Source organism: Bubalus bubalis, chromosome 3 (assembly GCF_019923935.1).
Source record: "Bubalus bubalis isolate 160015118507 breed Murrah chromosome 3, NDDB_SH_1, whole genome shotgun sequence".
NCBI classification, from domain to species: Eukaryota; Metazoa; Chordata; class Mammalia; order Artiodactyla; family Bovidae; genus Bubalus; species Bubalus bubalis.
In genome coordinates this window covers 131,605,161-131,627,945 of record NC_059159.1, presented here as the reverse complement: position 1 = coordinate 131,627,945, position 22,785 = coordinate 131,605,161, and the positions used below count along the sequence as shown (strand labels likewise).

The 22,785-nt window shown below is 53.2% G+C and overlaps 1 protein-coding gene across 5 annotated transcripts in view; it reads left to right on the top strand.

Moving 5' to 3' along the window:
• The window catches only part of EGR3 (early growth response 3), an 83,524-nt gene extending 60,882 nt beyond the window's left edge, over positions 1-22,642 (top strand). For 3 of the 5 annotated variants that reach the window (XM_006040945.3, XM_025279192.2, XM_044940124.1), the window contains 7 exons: positions 5,964-6,004; positions 6,404-6,465; positions 9,065-9,201; positions 9,865-9,905; positions 18,940-19,081; positions 19,285-19,419; positions 21,845-22,642. In XM_006040945.3, coding sequence (XP_006041007.2) covers positions 5,964-6,004; positions 6,404-6,465; positions 9,065-9,201; positions 9,865-9,905; positions 18,940-19,081; positions 19,285-19,419; positions 21,845-21,991 — 705 coding nt within the window. In that variant the 3' untranslated portion in view covers positions 21,992-22,642. The remainder of the gene's footprint in view (positions 1-5,963; positions 6,005-6,403; positions 6,466-9,064; positions 9,202-9,864; positions 9,906-18,939; positions 19,082-19,284; positions 19,420-21,844) is intronic. The other 2 variants (XM_025279191.3, XM_025279193.2) reach the window with 1 other exon arrangement.
• Positions 22,643-22,785: the final 143 nt, after the last annotated feature.

Sequence of the window (22,785 nt, the reverse complement as noted above, 5' to 3'; positions counted from 1 at the left end):
GTAAAATCCCAGGGAGCCTCCCTGGGATGCCCAGGTCCCCTTCTCTCTGCTGCCACATTCATTCTTAGGCAGGACCCAGAGCCACTCAGAGGAAGGGCATGATTGACTCCTACCCTCTTATGAAAAAGCAGAGACATCATTTTGCTGACAAAGGTCCTTATAGTCAAAGCTATGGTTTTTCCAGTAGTCATGTTCGGGTGTGAGACTTGAACCATGAAGAATGCTGAGCACTGAAGAATTGATGCTTTTGAACTGTGGTGCTGGAGAAGATTCTTGAGTCCCTTGGATGGCAGGGAGATCAAACCAGTCAATCCTAAAGGAAATCAACCCTGAATATTCATTGGAAGGAGTGATGCTGAAGCTCCAATACTCTGGCCACCTGATATGAAGAGCCAAGTCATTAGAAAAGACCCTGATGCTAGGAAAGAAGACTAAGGGCAGGAGAAGAAAGGGACAACAGTGGATGAGATGGTTGGATGGCATCATTGACTGAGTGGACATGAGTTTGAGTAAACTCTGGGAGATGGAGAAGGACAGGGAAGCCTGACTTGCTACAGTCCATGGGGTCTCAAAGAGTCATACATGACTTAGCGACTCATCAACACCAACCCTCTTCTAAGCTCACAGTTTTTATCCCCATTTTATCATCCCAACAGAAGAGGAGGAAAATCTAGATTCTTAGAAAGTTGGAACTGTGGGACTTCTCTGGTGGTCCAGTGATTAGGACTCTGCTTCCACTGCAGGGGGCACAGGTTCAATCCCTGGTCAGGGAACTAAGATCCCACATGCCACACCCTTAGAGACTGTCCAGTCCAGCCTCCAGTTTTCCTGATAAGGAGACCAGTGGCCGTAGAGTTGGGGTGACTTTGCAAGGTCTTAACCTAATTCTGACAGAGCTGGAGTTAGGACTCGCGTTCAGGACCCTTGCCATTGCTTTGTGTGCTCTCACTTGGGCTGTGAAGACCTGAGGTTTTGAAATTCTCGTCAGGAATGGCCTCTTCAACCCCTCACCCACAAATCTGAGTAAGACTCCTAAGGGTCTAATGTGGGAGACCGTACCTGTAAGCCTAGCACTGGTCAGCCTGCTGGAGGCCCTGCACTGTCTTCCCAGCCATTGGCAGTTCTTGTCTTAATAACCTTGGCTCAGGACTCAGAACCAGAGAAAGCAATGGCACCCCACTCCAGTACCCTTGCCTGGAGAATCCCATGGACGGAGGAGCCTGGTGGGTTGCAGTCCAGTCGGCCACGACTGAAGCGACTTAGCAGCAGCAGCAGGACTCAGGACTGGGTTTGGCAGCAAGGGAAGTTCTGAGCACATCTGAGCACTGGCTTCATCTTTGGGAAATCCACCATCAGGTCACTTAGGAGGAAATGGGCCTGCATTAAAAGACCCCTCCTGTTTTTCAAGCAAAGGCAGGCCAGGGACAGACTCAGAGCTTACCTCCCATGCAGAGGCTGAGCAGCTGTGGAGGCTGAGGCGCGGAGAATCTGGGCGTGCTGCAGCTGGCCACAGGAAGTGGGAAGGTGTGGCTTTGAGTCTCCAGAGTTTAATCCAGGGCAGATCTGAAAGGGAAGTGGTTTCAAGAAGGGTCTTTTATTCCCAGCACTCACTACCAAAAAACAAGCAAAGAAACAAAAATGTCTCCTAACATCCCAGCCTTTATCAAAATAGCCTTTGTCCTCCATGGAAAAGTATAGACGAGACTGAAGTTTCTAGCTTCCTTGGCAGACTTCATTGTTGGAAAGTCTCTGGGTCTTCTATTTGGGGGAATGGCCAGGACTCCCCAGAGGAAAGGCAGATGGCAGACTCAGTGCCTGTGGATGGGCCCAAGGCCTCCCTCTTCCCTTCCTAGAGTCCGTTGTGTTTGGGACAGAATTGTAGTCCTCTTACTCCTGGCGTCAGCTCCTCCAGACAGACTGGGTAGCACTGAGTGTATTTGTAAGCTTCTCTGTCTGGATTCCCGTCCTGGCCCTGCCACATGCTGCCTGTGAGCCTCAGCAAGTTCCTTACCCTCTCTGAGCCTTCGTTTCATGGGGGTTTGTGTGTGGGGTTTTTTTTTTTTTTTTTTTTTTTTTTTTTTTTGGTCAAGCCACCCTGCTGTGTATGAGGTCTTAGTTCCCCAACCAGGGATCAAACCCCACCCCCTTCCTGCATTGAAAGTTCGGAGTTTTAACCACTGGACTGCCAAGGAAGCCCTTCTGATCCTTCATTTTCTCTTTATTGAAGTGAGGATGTTACTAGCTCCTATGTCATTGATGTGTGATGTATCTCACAGGAGGAGCAGATAAAGCACTTAACACAGTACCTGGCAGCAAGTACTCACAAGTACTTTCAGCAAGTACTCACTACATAACGAGATGATAGCTGACGTGACTGCATAAACCACCAAGGACCCAGCCTGTCCCAAACAGCTGGATTCCCCACTGCAACCAACCAGTCCAGTCACCTGGGCCTTCAGTCTCTCAAGAAGAAATCAGAGCCAACTCATGGCTTGGAATAGAGGCCTTTGATTCCTCGACTCCCCAGAGGCACTGAATCTGTGGAGCTAGACCCTGCCTCTTTGGAGTCTCCCTCCACCCCCACCAGCCCCCTCCTGGCCCCCACACAGGCCCAAGCCGTGCAGTTGTCTCAGCATCTCTGGCAGCTGCCCCCGAACTCGGGTGACGCACTCTGTTTTTCCAGGCCCTCTCGGGGAGGGAACAGATGTGGCTGCCTGGGTTATTGGAAGTCGTGGCACCCTTGTCATGGGAAGAAGTGCTCATGTTATCTTCAGGGAGTTCCAGGAGTTTTCTTGGCTTGAGGCACCCAACCATCAGACACAAAGAAAGCATTGTGCATTTGCCCTCCCCATTCTCCTGTGCCCAGGTTATTAACACAAACCCCAGGATTGTCAAAGCTTTGGCTGGGAGGGTGTGTTCTCTGCAGGGGCTGACCCCTGGGACAGAAATGGAAGGATGGGCACTCGCCCACCTCCTACTCCTCAGCTTCTGCTTAGTCCCCTCCCGCTGCCCCAGCCCATCAAAGAGCTGGAGTGTCTTGGTACAGAAAAGAAACTGTACCTCCCTCTATAGCCAGGAAGATGGAAGACTTCTTCTTTTTTTTTTTTTAATATTTATTTATTTGGCCTCACCAGGTCTTAGTTGCAGCATATGAGATCTTAGTTCCCTGACCAGGGATTGAACCCGGACCGCCCGCATCTGGAGCGTGGAGTCTTAGCCACTGGACCACCAAGGATGTCCCAGACTTTGGCCTTTAAAGCAAGGCTTTCCCTGGGTCTCACACACGCCCAGAGTCCCAGCGAGGCAGGCAGGCATTCTGGAAGGTCAAAGTAGATGGGAGTCACAGCAGGTTGATCCTTCCCTTGAGAACTGTTTCCACATACAAAGTGAAGGGACCCTTTGTAACAAGTCTAAGAGAGGCTGCTTCCTGGAAGGGGAGTTTCTCAGCTGGCCCAGGGTTCCTGTTTCCCCACCTCAGCTTATAGCCCCAGGATGTGAGCCTGGCCCTGTCCATGGGCCTTCCTGTCTTCCCCATGCATGTGAGTGGGCAGAAATTCTGCCCCATACTCACTTAACAACCACTGAGCTCCTACTATGCGGCAGTCTGGCCCAGGCCCTGGAGATGAGCCATGAGCCGCTCAGCCCCTCTGGCCACCCCGAGCCTCCATGAATGCTGAGGCGGTCTTGGTGCTTGATCCTCCCAGCACTGACCTCGCCAGCCAGACCTGACCCGCTGATGGTCACACACATGTGTTTACACTTGCATTGTTGACTGGGGTCCAGTTGCTTTTTTGGCAAAGGCATTGGACGTCCAAAGATGTTCAGATCTTTTGTGTTTGGCTCCTTTCCTCAGCACGGATACACCTTGGAACGAGACTTCAGTGTGTCCCTTGATCCCCTAAGCCATCGTCTGAGAGTCTAGTATCCGGGTGCTATGCCTCTTAGATCTTTCCCCAGGGGACCAGAGACCTCCGGAACAGTGAGCTGTGGAAGTAGCCCCAGGTGGCTACCAGAGACAGGAGGTGAAGCATCCTTGACCTTCTCTTAGGCTGTCAGTGTGTAGAGCAAGAGCCCCAAGTTCCCACCCGACACACCTCTCTGCTTCCAGTGTAAGATCCCCAAGTTTCTCCTGAGCCAGTTGGAAACCTGCAGCCCTTCTACATGCAAGGACCAGCAGTGGCACCCAGGGAGACCAGGTTCCCTGACACCCCGCACAGCACCCTGGGGATTGCACAAGAGTGTGCTGCAAGCCAGGCTTTGGCCTCCTTTCCCCCTTTCCCCCACCCCCACCCCCCGCCACCTCCCGGGGCCCCTCCTGTCTGCTCTTGATCTTCAGGAGAGCAAACTCCGGCCATGGTGACCTTCATTTCAATTACACTTTTTTGGCCAAAAAATGCCTGTAAGACGTGAAGACTCTGCTGGGGCACCAGAGACGAGGCTTTTTGTTTGTTTTGGGAGTTTGATTTTTTTTTGTTTGTGCCAAGTGGCTTATGGGGTCTTAGTTCCCCGACCAGGGATTGAACCTGGGCCCTCTGCATTGGGAGTTCATAGTCTTAGCCACAGGACCACCAGGCAAGTCCTGTGAATGTAGTTTTTTTTTTTTTTTTTTTTTTTAAAAAAAAAAGACCTAAGCTAGCAGTCTGCATTCTAGTCCTGCTATCCCACAAAGTAGGCCTGTGTCCTGAAGTAAATCACTCCCTCTGGCAGCATGCTCCTCACTTATCCCATGAAATCCTTGGCCTGGATAATGTTCTGCTAGTCTGTGACTTGTGTTGAATTTACCTCCATCCAGACGTGGAGCGTGAGGCCCGTGTTGGGGAACAGCACATGAGTCTTTGATGATAACTACAGATTTGTGTGCCTCACCTCTAACCTGTATGTCCAGTGACAGGATTTAGGGCTCTCCCTAGCAGGAGCCTCTGGGTGGCAGCCAGGAAGGCCCTCTCAGAGGTCATGGCCTCAGTTCATCAGCTGGGGCTTTCCCCACTTTGGTAGCATGACAGTTAAGGGCACAGACCTGAGAGCCGGGCTGCCTTGTCCGTATTCAAACCCTAGGCCTCCCGCTCAGTAGTGGTGTGACCTTGATCAGCTGACACCCTTCTGTCCCAGGGACCTCAGTGTGGTGAGGGCCCTCAGCACACCTGCCTGCCAAGTGACTGATGGACGACAAGCCGGCTCTGGGAACGTGCAGGGAGCAGTTAGGCCTCCTTGGGAGAGGACGAAGCAGAGGCGATGCTCAGTTCTCCCACGGGACTCCACTGGCCACTCTGCTGAGACCACCACCTGGGCCCCGCATGACCGACGGGGAGATCCAGGCTCTAGAAGTGCGGGTGACTGTCCTCACTTCACCTGCCGTGTCAGTCAGGGAATTGGGGTCCAGGCACACACCCACTCAGTTTAAATATCGAGGAAACCTGGTAACTCATCCAGAGTTTAGATAGCATTACTGAGTCAATAATGATATTTGTGATGGGCCTAAGTATCCCAGTGCACAGAACAGTTGATCCTGTGTCTTTCACGATCCACCCGAACCTCTCAGGCTCAGGACTTGTGAGGAAACCGGGTTGGGAGGGGACCAGTTCCCACCCACTTTCCTCCAAGCCTGGGTGAGGAGTTTCTGTCACACTCTGAGCCCCTTATCTGCCCCCTTCCACCCATGGGGAAGGCAGGGGAGGGGTGTCAGGAGCACAGCCCAACCTCACTCCCTACAGGGGCAGACAGAGCTGAGATCTGCTGGTACCTGCCTGGCTGGCCCGTCTGGGAGGGGAGGCCTTCACCCTAAATCAAACAATTAATTTGGGAACACAAGGCTCCTGTGTTGTGAGCAGTGCTTGTGTGGACTGGATGGCGTTGTTTTCTGCAGAAGGGGTGGCTGGGAGGGCGGGCCAGGAGTTTTGTAGGTGGCAGATTTTTTCCAACGTGCTGTCAGTCTTCCAGTGATTGAGTTATCACTTCCTTTTCAGGTGGAGAGAGACTTTGAACGAGAGTATGGAAAACTGCAGCAGTGAGTGTCAGCCCTGAGAAGGGTGGGCGGGAAGGGGGTTCTGCTCGGGAAAGGAAAGGCTGTCCTGCCCAGTCTCACTTCCCACATCACCTCATCCACTGACCGACCATCCTGTCGGCACCCCAGAAGCCAGGGCAGTTCAGTCCACCACTGGCCAGAAATTCTGTCCTGAGGTGGCCGCCTAATAGTCATTATCTCGTAGCCTTTGGGTGTGTGGCCTTGCTCCAAGCTTGTAGTGGCCCTTCGGTCAGTAGGAACATCCTCGCAGAGCAGGGCTCCTCCTCCTCCTCCTGGCAGGAGCCCTGAGTCCCACATAGGGTGCAGCTCAGATGGGTGGGCGAACAGAGGCAGAGGCAGCCAGGCGATGCCAGGTTCCAGGCCCATACCACTGCCTTGCAGGCTGGAGGAACAGACCAAAAGGCTGCAGAAGGACATGAAGAAGAGCACGGACGCCGACCTGGGTAGGTGACCCCTCCCCCGCACTCAGCCTGGATGGGAGAAAGGCAGAGGTGGTCGCCCTCTTCACTCAGTCCCTGTAGGGCTGGCTTTGAAGAAGGTGCACTTAGCAGTTGCCCCACAGATGTCCCTGAGAAGTGGCATGAGGCCACGTTTCACTTAGCAGACTACCGCTCTCTCCTTTCCCTGGAACATCAGCCACCACCAGCAACAGGTGGAGGCCAGCTTCTGGGGTCTGTGCCCCAGAGCCTCCTGCCAGAGCTCATCCAAGGGATGGGAGGTTCTGGCCGTGACCTCCCCCACTCTCCTGTCCTGGTGTCTCCACACTGTGTATAGCAAGCCACAGGTCTGAGTTTGAGTCCATCCATTATTTGTTTTGTAGGAGTTAGTTCCGAGTCACCTGGAGTCCATCTTTCTTTGTGGCTCCTACTGTCTTCCCAGCAGGAGATGCTGCGGCCTGGACTTCCTTTCCCTCCTGCTTCCCCATACTCCTCAGAATGTGAATGGAAGGAATAGAACATCAGGGATCTGTGAGGTGGATTCTGACTGTAGAGAGCACAGGTTTTTAACAAATAAACCAGGATAAATGGCCAACCTCTGGGGCCTCAGATTCCTGACCTCTTCCGTCCCAAGTCAGAAGCAGAGTCTGGGCAGAGAAAGCCCTCCTGACACAGTGGTGCCCTCACCCATCACAAAGCCTGCTTCCCCCAGTCCAGGCAGCCTCACACCCTGGCAGCTGGTGTGTCAGAGGCAGTGAGTGCCCGCTGTAGTACGGATGGCCTGGCCCACCCCCAGGCTCTGAGTCATCAGGTCTGGGCAAGGCCTGAAAATCTGTGTTTCTAGCCAATTCCCAGGCAGCACTGATGCTGCTGGTCCAGGGACCCCACTTTGAAAACTACTGCCCCAGACAGTGGGGGGGAATCAGATTATGCCTTTCCTGGTCTTGGAAATCCCTGAGCTGGTGCCTAGACAGGATCTCACGTCTGAAGCTGTGGGTCCAAAATAAGATCAAGGAGGTGTGACCAGTCCCCGCTGGGTCCTCATCAACCCTGGCACTCCTGGGTTGTGTTAAGGCCCTAGAGACTCACGTGGGGTCCGAGACCTCGAGCTGTCCAAGGTACAAAGCCCACCAGGCCTCCTGGTTTGTACTGGTCTGGCCATGCCCCTCGCCTGACCCTGCAGAGCTAGGGTGAGGGCTGTGAGCTGCTCCAGTGGAGCGCGGGGGGCCCTCTGTTCATGCAGGCCAGTCATATCTCAGAGTGGAGTTCCAGACCCAGCGCCACCCTGCAGATACTCGCTTTTCATTCACTTCAGGTGGTTCTAGCAAAGAGACATCACATGAAGATGTGGCACCTGTAGGAAAGAAAAGGAAAATTGGGAAGAAAGTCTTCCCACCTGACCTTTGCCTTTTGGGATTTCTCCTCAACTATTAAAAAAACAGGTGGAAGAAATTTTTCAAAAACATTTCTAGATTTGTCCAAGTTTTTTCATCTTTTAGTGATGTTGTCTGCAGCCATTTTATGATCCAGTCAAGGTACATATGAGTTTGTGCCTAAACCTACAAAGTTACTTTACTTTTTTTTTTTTTAAGAGGGTTTTTCCCTCTACTTCGTCAACATCTCTGGGAGGTTTACATTTCCAGTCATCTCATATTTTGCCCTTCAGCTGGGGGGATCTGCAGCTTACTCCCAGAGTCAAGAGAAATCAGGGTGCTTATTACAATAGTGTGCTTTGGTTTAATTGGCAGCGTTTTTTTTTCTCCTTAATGGCTTATACAGTAATGGCATGTCTTACAATTGACAGCATCTTTAATGTAATGACATAAAATAGTAAGAAATAGTTCAAAGATTTGTTTTCCCCTGAGCCCCTGAAACTGGTACAGGCTCTACAGGGCAAACAAGGCCCTTCTCCAGCCTTTCCGACCCCTCCAGGATTTTGTTTGCTGGTAATAGAGGCCTGAAAAAGTCTATGGGGCCAAGAACTCCAACACTGCCAACAGGTTGCCTCGCCACACCAAATCCTGCCAAGTTTTGTCAATAAAGTTTTATTGGAACACAGCCACACCCATTCTTTGGGTATCGCCTGTGGCAGAGTTGAGTTGTTGGAAGTCTAAAATCTTGTCTGTAGCCCTGTACAGTACCTTTGCCTCCCTGATGTAGATACTGTTTTACTCTTTCCATGAGGGAGCCCCAAACAAGCCTCACATCCAAACTGCTTGGAGATTTTTTCGAACACATATTCCTGGATTCCAAGCTTATTGAAATAAATCTTTAGAGCTAGAAATGTGGATTCCTTACAGCTTCCCATCCAAATGATTCTGTTAGAATCTAGAGTTTGGAAAATAGGTCATTGCAGCAGGTAAATCTGCTCAGAAGAATTCCCACAAGCAGCATCCGATGAATGTTAGCAGCGTCAGGCACGCATGTTATATGCCATGAGGACCAATGCCTGGTGCCTCTGGGGTAACTGTGGTTTTGATGGCCTGTGGCCATGGGTGGAGGTCATCCAGGTGCAAGACTCTGGCCCCAGGAAGGACAGGGAGCCTGCAGACAAGACCTTGAAGCCTGTCCTGTCATCAATTCACTGAACTTTGATCTCTTAAAGCCATGTCTAAATCTGCTGTGAAGATATCCTTGGACTTGCTGTCCAACCCCCTCTGCGAGCAAGACCAGGACTTTCTGAACATGGTGACTGCCCTGGACACAGCCATGAAGCGGATGGATGCCTTCAACCAGGAAAAGGTGACTGGGGTCTCTGCCCACCCCCCACATTCCACGGCTTGTGGAATCTTAGTTCCCCAACCAGGAATCAAACCTTTTCGCCCTTCAGTGGAAGTGCAGTCTTTAACCACTGGACCACCAGGGAATTTCCAGGGTGACTGAGGTGTTGGTCTTTCCCCTTCTCAAGGCTTCTGTCTGGGAGAAGTGCTACATGGAGTCTTTGTGGAGGCTCAATCTCTCCGGGCGCCTCAGTGTCCCAGCCCTGTGAGCTCTCTCCTGGCCACCGTGCCCCTGCAATGGGTCCTTGCCATGGCTCCTGTGAGCTCACGTCACTCACCATGAGGCCACAAAGGAGATTCAGGCCAGCTCTGCCCACCTGCACCCATAGCCCCTCAGACTCATTGTGGCTACCCACCCAACCTCCTCACCAGACACAGCCACATTTGGCCTTCCAGACCCTGGTCCACAGGATGAGAACTGCCATGAGACAAGACAGTGCCTCTGGTCGCCCTTCAAGCTCCCTGCTCATCATCTCTGCCTCATTCCTTCAGCAGTTAGGGGTGCTCCTCCCTGCCTGGAGCTCTCAGGGCACCCCTGTCAGGCCCATTTCCTTTCTCTTCTCCCCTTTGGGGAAGAGTCTAGCCTCCCCCCAGTCTTGACACCACCTGGTTTTTCTTTCAACAGGTGAACCAGATACAGAAGACTGTGATTGAACCCTTAAAAAAGTGAGTAAAAGTCGTGGGGGCATGTACTGAAAAGGCAGTTCAGCTAGCCACTTGGGAACTGAAGATCATTTCTATTAACCTGTCCCCAGAGTCACTGGGCAGACAGGAAGCTCCAGGGGACACCGGTGGCCTGCCCTGTGGCTGACACTCGGGGTGGTTCCAGAGCACCCCACCTGGCCGGGAGTGCTCAGTGACGACAGGGCCCACCTGACCCTCCACGGCAGCCGGCTGGCGCCCCCGCGGTCTTTCCGTGTTGTTGTCCCTTTGTTCCTGATGGACCAGAGCTTGTGGGGTTAAGCTAGCAGAGATCTTGGCCAGCCCTCAGCGGAGATGAGCGAGGCCTTTCATCTCAACCGGGCTGGGAGAGCAGCTGCCTGAAGCACCCGGCTTTTAAAATGTGGGGGTGGCCACACACAGGGAGGGGCACAGCCGCCTGGGAAGGTCCCCCAACTCGTGACCTGTCAGGGTCAGAAATTCTTGTGTGAGGCTCAACTTCAGTCTGGCAGGCTCTGGTCAGTGATCAGACGGGCCTATTCCCTGGGTCCCCTGAGGTGGGGGGTTGGGGGGGGTGGTGGGACGGCGGTGGGGAGGACAGGCAGGAACATTGCCTTGAAGCTCCCGAATCACTTCATCTTCCTCCCTGGCCTCTCCCAGCCCAGCTCTGACCTAGAAAGGCTCCCGCGCCAGCCCAGCAGCTGCTCTTTATTACCTCTTCCGTGGTGGTCCCTGGCCATTGCCTCACCAGGGCTGGGTAATGAGGCTGCGCTAATTACCATTAGGCCTGGATCAGGGCCCGGAGGGAGATGAAGAGGGCAGGTTTTTGATCCTCCAGCCCCTGGCGTTGGGGTTGTTGAGCTCTTGTTCCCTGTTCGGGTCCAAGGGGTGGGATTAGGGAGAGCTCCTTCTAAGCCAGACCGTCTAGAGGCTCAGCCATGCAGGGAGACGGACCTTGGCCTGTAGGGATTTCTCCCCACTCCTGCCCTGGGCCCCTGCCCCCAGCCCTGGGCCCCTGCCCCCAGCCCAGCCCGAGGTGGCAGAGTCACCCAAGGAGCTGGGTGCTGGAGGGGCCAGCAGTTCAGGAGGGAGGTATCAGAGCTCCACTGCTGATGGCTGTCTGAGTCAGTCTCCAGGTGTGAGGGTTCAGAGCTGGGTGGGAAGGATCTCGGGCCAAGCACACCCTGTCCACGGGGGTCCCAGGGGCTGTCACGGAGGCTGCTATGGACACCCAGGCTGGCAGGGTGAGGCAGGGGACACCAGCCTGGAGAACTGGGGGACTGACTCCCGCCTCAATTTCACCACCAACGAGGCGGCCTTGAAATTCGATGCCTGGCTTCTAGAGCCAACTGGAGAGAGATCCAGGCTGTTTCCCACCACCCCAGCAGCCCACCACCTGCCAGGAAGGTGGGTGAGTGGCCGGCCGAGGGGGCGGCCACTATCTCCGCAGCAGATCCGCTGACCTCTGCCTGAGCCCCCTGGCCTGCCTGCCTGCCTGCCTGGCTTCTATGCATCCCGTGGCCGACATGCGATCCCCTCCAACCGGGTAAACCCGGCGCTGCCTGTTGCCGCCTCTTGCCAGGCAGAAGCTCCCAGGGACCCCAGCACCGGAAACAGGAAACTGCAGCTTTCCTGTCCTCTGATGAGGAACATTGCCACATGGCCTCCCCACCACCCCCGGCCTCCCCTGGGGGGCTCGGCCTCTAATCCCAGTCTCTGGGCCGCGTTCACATGGTCGGATGGGGATGCTTTCAATTTCCCTTTCCTGGTGGGTGGAAGATCCCGGCTGTGTGGGCACAGATTGAGGAATGGCAGGCATTCCCCACCAGGGCCGGCTGCTCCCAGCCCACCTCCCAGCCGGCCTCCCTTCCCTCCGCCTCCGGCTGCCTCTTCACCCAGTGCTTACCCCGGGAGGCATTTGCTGTTCCCCACTCAGGATGGGCAAGAAATGGACAGAGCTTCAGCAAGTGCCCGGGGTAGGCCCAGCCTTGCTCTTGCTTCTCCGTGGGTAGATGTGATTCAGTCTTTAGGAGCTTGGGATGTAGTGAGGAAGCCATGCGGCATTCCAAAAAAATGGTCCAGAGTGACAACTGCCAAGGCGGGGCAGTGCAGTGGAGCAGGAAGAGCCGTGCACAGGCCGGGCTTGTCTCCTGTCTGTGGAAGGGGAGCAGGGCTAAACTCTTGAAATGACCAAGCCCATCATCCCCTCCCTAAAGGAGCCATCATGGGCTGGAGTCACTCTGTGCATGGAGGGCAGAGACCCTCCTGGGGTCCTGGCCCAGGGACCCCATGTCCCCCTCACCAGTAACTTTCAGGGGACCCCCGGCACTGGGCAGAGATGTTCTGAGCCCTCAGCCTTGCTTCTTCATGGCCACCCAGTCACAGTGCAGATTCGGTCCCCAGGGAGAGCTGGGCCACCTGTCCTTGTCAGGTCAATTCCAAATGTGCCCTGTAGGGTCCCAGAGCCATGTCTGGAAGGGGCCCAGGCCCTGGGGACCAGCCTGTGCTTGTCCTAACCTCCCTCCCACGTCCCTGCCCCGACGTGAAGGTAGAGGCGGCACTTACACACCCCAGACAAGGAGCGGGGCCAGCACTGTGGTGTTGATACTCTCTAATACAGAGCTGGCAGAGTTGTGTAACTTCTGAGGAGAAGAGGAGGAGGTGGGGCTTCCGTGAGGCAGTGACCAGAGCCAGGGATTCAGATTACACTGCCTGACCTGCCCTGCCCCACCTCAGTTTCCCTGCTTGCGTATGGGAAGGGCATGACCCCACCCCTAGGGGGTCCTGAAGTCCAGGGCCCAAAGCCACCCAGGTAGTAAGTGGTTCATGATCCTCGGTGGCAAACGGAGTGAGCGGAGCAGCCCCCCTCGGCCTCTGGTTTGACTGTGGGGTGCTCTGATGGGAGACAGGAGTTAGTGTGGTGAAGAGACCATTTTCCTGGGGGGTCTCACAGAGCTGCTGCTGCTCCCCTCCAGAGAACAAGTGGTCTCGCTCCCACAAGGCTGAAGGTAGCCTCCTGTGAGCATACTCATCCCCTGAGGTTGGCTGGAAATCTGCCCTGGATCCATTCCTCCCTGCCTCAGCTCAGGACCTGTCCAACCTAGGGTTGGATTCCTACTTCCTGTGTTCATTTCAGTTCACTCACTCAGTTGCGTCCAACTCTTTGCAGCCCCATGGACTGCAGCACGCCAGGCTTCCCTGTCTATCACCGACTCCCAGAGCTTGCTCAAACTCAAGTCCATTGAGTCAGTGATGCCATCCAACCATCTCATCCTCTGTCATCCCCTTCTCCTCCCACCTTCAGTCTTTCTCAGCATCTGGGTCTTTTCCAGTGACTCAGTTATTCGTATCAGGTGGCCAAAGTATTGCAGCTTCAGGTTCAGCATCAGTCCTTCCAATGAATATTCAGGGTTGATTTCCTTTAGGATTAACTGGTTGGATCTCCTTGCAGTCCAAGGGACTTCTTCAGCCTCACAGTTCAGAAGGATCATTTCTTTGACACTCAGCTTTCTTTATAGTCTGACTCTCACATCCATACATGACTACTGGAAAAACCATAACTTTGACTAGATGAACCTTTGTCAGCAAAGTAATATCTCTGCTTTTTAATATGCTGTCTAGGTTTGTCATAGCTTTTCTTCCAAGGAGCAAGAGTCTTAATTTCATGGCTGCAGTCACCATCTGCAGTGATTTTGGAGCCCAAGAAAATAGTCTATCGTTGTTTCCATTGTTTCTCTATCTATTTGCATTGAGGTGATGGTACCGAATGCCATCTTCTTCGTTTTTTGAATGTTGAGTTTTAAGTCGGCTTTTTCACTCTCCTCTTGCACTTTCATCAAGAGGCTCTTTAGTTCCTCTTCACTTTCTGCCATGAGGGTGGTGTCATCTGCATATCTGAGGTTATTGATGTTTCTCCCGGAAATCTTGATTCCAGCTTGTGCTTCATGTGCTGCATTTCGCATGATGTACTGTGCATATAAGTTAAAAAAGCAGGTGACAATATACAGCCTTGACGTACTCCTTTCCCAATTTTGAACCAGTCCATTGTTCCATGTCCGGTTCTAACTGTTCCTTCTTGGCCTGCATACAGATTTCTCAGGGGGCAGGTCAGGTGGTCTGGTATTCCCATCTCTTGAAGAATTTTCCACAGTTTGTAGTGATCCACACAGTCAAAGGCTTTGGTGTAGTCAATAAAGCAGAAGTAGATGTTTTTCTGGAACTCTCTTGCTTTTTCGATGGTCCAGCAGATGTTGGCAATTTGATCTCTGGCTCCTCTGCCTTTTCTAAACCCAGCTTGAACACCTGGAAGTTCTCAGTTCACGTACTGTTGAAGCCTGGCTTGGAGAATTATGAGCATTACTTTGCTGGCATGTGAGATGTGTGCAATTGTGCGGTAGTTTGAGCATTCTTTGGCATTGCCTTTCTTTGGGATTAGAATGAAAACTGACCTTTTCCAGTCCTGTGGCCACTGCTGAGTTTTCCAAATTTGCTGGCATATGGAATGCAGCACTTTCACAGGATCATCTTTTAGGATTTGAAATAGCTCAACTGGGATTCCATCACCTCCACTAGCTTTGTTCGTAGTGATGCTTCCTAAGGCCCACTTCACTTTGCATTCCACGATGTCTGGCTCTAGGTGAGTGATCATACTATCATGATTATCTGGGTCATGAAGATCTTTTTTGTACAGTTCTTCTGTGTATTCTTGCCACCTCTTCTTAATATCTTCTTGTTTCTCTTAGGTCCATACCCATCTTTGCATGAAATGTTCCCTTGATATCTCTAATTTTCTTGAAGAGATTTCTAGTCTTTCCCATTCTATTGTTTTCTTCTATTTCTTTGCATTGATCACTGAGGAAGGCTTTCTTATCTCTTACTATTCTTTGGAGCTCTGCATTCAGATGGATATATCTTTCCTTTTCTCCTTTGCCTTTAGCTTCTCTCTTCTCAGGGCTCTTCAGACAACCATTTTGCCTTTTTGCATTTCTTTTTCTTGGGGATGGTCTTGATCACTGCCTCCTGTACAATGTCATGAACCTCTGTCCATAGTTCTTTGGCGCTCTATCAGATCTAATCCCTTGAATCTATTTGTCACTTCCACTGTATAATCATAATGGATTTGATTTAGGTCATACCTGAATTGTCTAGTGGTTTTCCCTTTCTTCAATTTAAGTCTGAATTTTGCAATAAGGAGTTCATGATGTGAGCCAAGTTAGCTCCCAGTCTTGGTTTTGCTGACTGTATAGAGCTCCATCTTTGGCTGCAGAGAATATAATCAATCTGATTTTGGTATTGACCATCTGGTGATGTCCATGTGTAGAGTAGTTTCTTGTGTTGGAAGAGGGTGTTTGCTCTGGTCAATGCATTCTCTGGGCAAAAGTCTGTTAGCCTTTGCCCTGCTTCACTCTGTACTTGGCCAAACTTGCCTATTACTCCAGGTATCTCTTGACTTCCTACTTTTGCATTCCAGTCCCCTGTGATGTAAAGGACATCTCTTTTTAGTGTTAGTTCTAGAAGGTCTTGTGGGTCATCATAGAACTGTTCAACTTCAGCTTCTTCAGCATTAGTGATTGGGGCATAGACTTGGATTACTGTGATATTTAATGGTTAGCCTTGGAAGAGAACAGAGATCATTCTGTCATTTTTGAGATTGCACCCAAGTACTGCATTCTGGACTCGTGCTTGAATATGAGAGCTACTGCATTTCTTCTAAGGGCTTCTTGCCCACAGTAGTAGATGTCATGGTCATCTGAATTAAATTCACCCATTCCAGTCCATTTTAGTTCACTGATTCCTAAAATGTCGATGCTCACTCTTGCTATCTCGTCTTCCACACACTTCCTGTGTAGGCTAGCCCAGTTCCCGTGTTGAGTCAGTCTTCCAAAGTGTATCTGACCTTGGCCTTGGAGATACAACCTGGTTGACCACCGGGGAAAGAGAAGTTATGAGCTGTGTGTGGTTCAGGTGCTGCTGGGGCCAGAGTAGCAAGAACTGCTTGACTGCCCATGGGATGGTGGCCCGTCCAGAGCTGTACAACAACCCGCACACGCTGCTTCCTTGTCATGGCACCCTCCTTCCTTAGGACAGGAGCTGAGGTGACAGCACCTTGACAAAGACGAGGAAACTGTCTGCAGCTGTCTGCCTGCCTGGTCCTTGTCCTGTCTCTGTGCTCGCCCCCACCCACCACCTCCCGGGCAGCCAGAGAGATGGAGCGGAGGCTGGGAACACTGGGGCTGCCAAGCAGGGGTGTTGCTAATGAGAGAGTCAGGGCAGCTGCTGGTGGTCCATGTCCAGTTTGGGTGGAAGGGGAGGGGCTCCCCCAGTATCTGAGACCCCCTTGTAGCACTGCCTGAGGCCAAAGAGGTAAAATGAGTCCCATCTTCTCTGGAGGGTCTCAGCCACCTAGGTGTCCAGCCCTACCTGGGAGACCATGTGTCGTGGAGGTGGCCATCTGCTCTGGTTTGCTCAGCACCGAGTAGGCCTGAGTCTTCTGCCCGGCAGAGCAGTCCTTCGGGTATTGGTTTGATTACAGCGTACAGGGGCCCGTGACTGAGGATTCTGAGATGGGTGGCTGCTCTGGCCCACATTAGCATCTCCAGCTACACAGTGAGCCCGTTACAGACACCCAGGCAGTTAGAAGGATCCTCTTCAGTGGCCTGCTTGTTTCACCCAAGTTTACTGCAACTGGGTCCACAGCTTTGTTTGGGACGTCATGCTCCAGGCGGGTTTCTGTCCTCTGTTCTCTGGCAGAAGTGGTCATTACTCTTAGGTTACTGCACTCTTGATCTGTTGAGTCTTTTTCCTGCCCCAACTTCCATTTTCTGAGCCTCCCTCTTCGTGCTTGTCAGCCATAGAATAACCGCTGGGCCGTCATCTTCTTAGTTAGAGGTGGCATCTCCACCAGCTACTCGGGCTTAGTGTTCAAACCACCCTGTCTTTTCCTGTCCAGTTCCAGAAAACCCACTCACGGCTTTGCCTGGCCTCCTCCCACGCTCATTAGTCGAGGAGAACGCAGCATCCTTACCTGGACGTGGTCATGCCCTGGGTTTGTCTCAAGACTGGGTTGCCCTTTGTAGTCAAAGAGGACCCGCATCACAAAGACTGTGCCCACGGTGGCCAACCACGCCAGAGCCTCTGCTGCTGCTCTTTCTGACCAGCTGCTAGAGCGTTTCCCTGTGGTTCCTTTATCCTGGTGGGGCAGAGCTCCTTGAGTCATTTTTCTCAAACATTTGGTTTGACAGTTTGGCCGTTTCAACAGCAGAACATGTGGATTCTTGCGTTTCTGGTGGAACTGGTAGAAAAGGGCAGGAGTAGGTTGTTATTTTATTGGAATATAGTTGATTTACAAGGTTATGTTAGTTTCAGGTGTACATCAGAGTGATTCTGTTTTTTGTTTTTATTTTTGGGCTATGCTGTGTGGCTTGTGGGAGTTTAGTTTCCCAACCAGGGGTTGAACCTGTGTCCTTGACAGTGAGAGTGCAGATAGAGTCCTAACCAGTGGACCACCAGGGGAGTCTCAGTTCAGTTATATATGTGTGTGTGTGTGTATATGTGTATTTTATAAACATTCTTTTTCAGATTGTTTTCCATTATATGTTATTACAAGATATTGAATATAGTTCCCAATGCTATGCTGTAAGGGCTTCCCAGGTGGCTCAGTGGTAAAGAATCCACCTGCCAATGCAGGAGATGCAGGTTTGATCCCTGGGTCCAGATGATCCCCTGGAGAAGGAAATGGCCACCCACTCCAGTCTTCTTGCCTGGAGAATACCATGGACAAAAGAGCCTGGCGGGCTACAGTCAGTCCATGGGGTTGCAAAGAGTCCAACACAACTTGGTGACTAAACAACGACTACTTTGCAGTAAATCCTTGTTCATTTATTTTATATATAGCAGTGTGTATCTGGCTAATCCCAAACTCCTAATTTACTCCTCCCCTTCATCAATGGACATGAGTTTGAGCAAAATCTGGGAGATAGTGAAGGACAGGGAAACCTGGTAAACTGCAGTCCACGGGGTTGCAGAGTCAGACATGACTCAGTGACTGACAGTCTTGCCGTTTGGTAGCTACGTTTGTTTTCTTTGTCTACGAATCTGTTTCTGTTTTGTTCATGTGTGTCGTGTTTTAGATTCTATGTATGAACAATACAATACGATACTTGTCTTTCTCTGATTTAGTAGCGTCATCTCTAGGTCCATCAGTCTTGCAGCTGGCATCATTTCATTCTTCTCTAATGGCTGCGTAATACGGGGGTAGGTATGGTTGCACCTGATGGTAGTGTGAGGTGGTGGGAGGTGCCAGGTGGCAAGCTGGGCCCCTTGAGTGGATCTCTGCTGGACCCTCACTACCTAACTGTGACCTTAGACAATGTATGTCATCTCTCTGGTCTCAGCTCTTGCACTTTTTTAAAGGAAGATGTTGGACAGAAGCTTGACCTCCAGGCTTTTCTGACACCAGCCCTTGGAGTGGCTGCCCTTGGCCCAGCTCCTGGAGCACCCTTGGATCCAGGCCCAATCATGAGGGGTGTGTCTCCATTTGCTCAAATGGCTTCCTGAGCCCTGTCCACCCCTGTCCCTTCATGATTGTCTAGGGAGCTCTCCTGGTTCTGCTAGCTCATCTGTCTTTTGTTTCTTCTCAGAGGCATGATGCTAATTAATAGAAGCTGAATCATTTTGTACCAAGTCAAAAAAAAATACTCCAAGGAGTCTACAGCTCCTCCATACTCTGAAATGTGTGGAGTCATACAAGGTGGGGGCTAAAAGGCAGTGGCCACATCCTTGGCATCTTGCATTCACGACCCCCTGAGTCTCCTTAGGGGCTGTGGAGAGGCCCTTCACCCTGTCTTCCTTCCCCCGACCTTACCCCCTGGTGATACTCTCAGCATGTACCCCACTGAAGCCAGGGCCACGTCTGTCTCATCCATAGTAAGATCCCCAAGATCTAGAATGAAGCCTGGTACTTGGTAGACACTCACTATGTGTTTCTGAATGAGCGATGAACTGCCAGCCTGCAGCTCTAAGAACGGGCCTGTCTTCCCAGGTTCGGCAGCGTATTCCCGAGTCTCAACATGGCAGTGAAACGGCGGGAGCAGGCCTTGCAGGACTACAGAAGGCTGCAAGCCAAGGTGGAAAAGTACGAGGAGAAGGAGAAGACGGGACCAGTGCTGGCCAAACTCCACCAGGTACCAGGAAGAAGTGCTGGGGGTGGACCGGAAGCCGTGTGGTCCGACACGGCAAGTTCCTCCTTCACCAAGGGGCTGAGACACCAGATGTCCTGACACCTCCGCCTTCCCCCCACCACCCCACCCGACCCCCAACACACACACATATCTTGCCCCAGTCAGGGTTCTGGGTGAGCTGTGACACCCAGCGTATTGCTCCCCAGGCCCGAGAAGAGCTTAGGCCGGTGCGGGATGACTTTGAGGCCAAGAACAAGCAGCTCCTGGATGAGATGCCGCGCTTCTACAACAGCCGACTGGACTACTTCCAGCCCAGCTTTGAGTCCTTGATCAGAGCACAGGTGAGGCGGCTGCCACTCCTCCTGCCCTGGAGGATGGCCCAGCGCTGCTTCCCTTGGTGGGGAGGCAGCCGTGGGCTTCAGACCAGCCCAGCCCCACCCCACACACTTGAAGTGGGCTTAGCTACTTTCTCCCACCACCCCCGCCCATCCCCCCAACTCCCCAGCACTGCCTGAGGGGAGGAATCCAGGCACCTCTGGTTGTTGGCTGGAATTCCTGTTTTGGTTCCTCCGTTGCTCTATGGTTAATCCCAGCCTTGGGACGAAGTCCCCCTTGTCCATGAGTCCTTCCCTCAAGTTCTCCTCACTCCCGCTCAACCATAAGGGCAGGAAGAAACCAGGCCGCACCTACAGTGCCTCACCCTGATGGGCAGGTACCTTGCCTGGTGGGCTCAGGTCAAGAACAGAGGCCTTTTCCTAAGGACCCTGCACCCCTGCCCTTCCCTGATTAGCCCTTTTGGTGGAAGACTAGGGAGTGTCTTGACCTTTAGCAGCCCTGGGCAGGGTCCCTAAACCCTGGAGAGAACCATGCTCAGCGCTCCCTCTGGGGCACCACTTTCGGTGGAAAGGTAGGCTCACTCGGGCTGGGCTGGGGTGGAGGTGCACTGAGGTGGCCCTGGGAACCATGCCTCCTGCCATCAAGGGTGTAAAGACAGCGTCGCTGCTGCCCTCCTTCTCCGCCCCACATTCTTCAAGCAGTTAGCAGGAGTTAGTCTCCCCATTTGTGAAAAGAGAGAAGGTTGAGGTGCCAAAACCAAGAGGTTTTCTATATGTGGGACACCCCGCCGCCTACCCCTACTCCCCCCACAAGGTGACTGCAGGTAGTCCGCATCCTGCCAATTTCCCGCCAGGTAACAAAGATAAAGGCTCAGCATGTCCCCAATCCGCCTCCAACCCGACACCTCACCTCCTGGCCTGGGTGTCTGGCGCCCTCTAGTGGACACACTCATTCTTGCAGCATCCACAGTTGCAGACACAGGAAAAGCCAGGTTTCTCTCTCCCAGCCTATCTTGGGAGAACCCCAAAACCCATGGGAATCATGGGATCCAGAGCCCTGAGCAGGATTAATATTAGTGACCAGAACCCCGGGGGTGCAGGGAAAGTGAAGCAGAGAGCTGAGTGCGTGGGGCAGCCCTGCTCTTGGAGGTGCATGCAGGCTTGCTTCCAGCGGCTTCTCCCTGGGCCAAGGGGCAGTGGTTTGAGAAGACCCTAGCCTTCCCTCTCCAGTGCCGTGCTCCCAGGCCCCCAGCATGGCCCCTCCACCCTGCACTGTGCGCAGGAGGAAAACCTCCGAGTGCCCGAGCAGGGAGCTCTGGGTGCCCTGTAACCAGGCAGCAGGGTGGTGAGGGGTTGTTTACTGCCTCGTCAGCGCCAGCCTCCCCCTCCCGCGGCTGCTGCTGTCATTAGTCACAGAAGTGAGCATTCCGAGTGACTCAGCCTGCGCAGTGCGGCTCGGGGCAGGGAGCTGGGGGAGGGAGCCACCCGTCCTTGCCACCCCAGCCCGGGCCCCAGCCCCTCGGGTGACACAGGATTTGTTGGAGACCTTGATTCAACTACCCCTCAGCCAGTGGAGACCCAGCTCTGGGGGAGTGGAAGGTGACGTGACCTGGCCTTGCCTCTAGTAGCGCTGCAAGCCTCTGGAAAAGGAGAGTTCCTCCTCCCCAGAGACAGCTTGGAGCTGGAGCTGGTAAAATTTCAGGGTGTTCGAGCAGTGTCGAACATTTTCTTGAAAGCCCATACTTTCATTTGGTCGTGAGGTGGAGGCTGAGGCAGAAGGGGCCCCCGGCCTCCCTGGGGCCTGCCCAGCCCTCCACCACCTGAGAGAAGCTGATGGTCCTCACTCCTCAGCCTGCTGCCCCCACTGCCTTCCTGCAGGCCTCCTTCCTACTCATGTCTGTGCAGGAGACACAGAACAATCCTGGTCTCTAGCTTGGCTTTCCTGGGTCTGCAGCTGGGGCAGTGGTCAGGGCTGGGAAGGGACAGAGGCCAGAACTGTGTCCCCTCTCACCTTGACCTCTAAGACTGTCCCAGGGCTCTGGGAGCTACCGTAACCTCTCTCCCACAGCCAAGAGCTTCTTCTGGCTTCCATAAAGCAGCTAGCCCCTGACTCCCTAGGCCCACCCCCAGGATCCAAGGGTCCACCCACTCCCCCCAGCCCTCTCCCTTCAGCTGCCTGGAGAGCTCAAGCCTCCACCTCACTCCCCTCTGCACCCAGGAAGTGGGCAGCAAACGTTCCTGAAGGGCTCAGGGCCGTGGTTGTCCTGCAGTCCAAGGGGAAGGGTGGTGGCGGAGGGGAGGTGACAGAACAGCAAGGGGCCAGCCCATAGGCTCCAACTTCTCTGCCCGCCATCCCAGGGGTGCAGTGCTTTGGGGCCCCGTGTCCTGAGCACAGCACCTGCAGACCTCTCCTCTTCCCACCCCTCCCCAGGTCGTGTACTACTCAGAAATGCACAAGATCTTCGGAGACTTGACCCAGCAGCTTGACCAGCCCGGCTGCCCTGACGAGCAGCGGGAGCGGGAGAACGAGGCCAGGCTGAGCGAGCTCCGAGCCCTCTCCATCGTGGCGGATGACTGAGCCTGGCCTGGGGAAAACTCGGGAACACAAACCAGCCTCCCTCATCTGCCCTTTTCAAAAGCTCGGGCATCAGCCAGCAAAGGGCCCCTCCTTGGGAGAAGTATGGGGACAGCGGTGGCTTCCCCTCCCCAGTCCCTGGGAAAGCCTGACACCAAGAGCCCTAGCAGGCTGCTGTGTCCCTACCCCACTGTAGCAGAAACCGGCAGACAGGTAAGCAGTGTAGGCTGTCTGTTCCTGAAGAACCGTCCAAAGTGCCTCCTGGCCTCGGGCCAGAGCCTGGACTGTCAGCTCCCTAGAGGTCTCAGCCTGGCTGCAGTTGGGACCATATCTACCTCCAGAAGGGCTCCCTTGGGAGTCCCCCACCTACGCTGCCTTTTCACCTCAGACTCACCTTTTCTGGGAGAGGCTGCGACACTGCCTGGAGTGTCTCCCAGCACTCAGGCTCAGCCCACTTCCAGCCTTCGGGTCATCTGCAGGGGAGACCCCTAGTCTTACAGCTTCCCTAGAAGCTGGGACTCAACGTGTGTAAATATCCTACCACACTAAACGTCACCGACCAAGTCATGGGCCTCAGAGCAAGAATAGTGGGTTTATGTCTCACCTGGTTATTTGGAACTTTATTTTTCCAAGTAAAATTTTCAATGAAATGTCCATATATTATTGTGCTTTAACTATAAAGAGAAGGGCCACCCCAGGTCTCGCTCTGGGTTAGGCTGCCCCCTTGCTGAGTTGGGGGGCGGTCAGGGCGGGGTTGCCCCAACCACCCGTAGCATCCCCTCTCCTGACCAACAGGC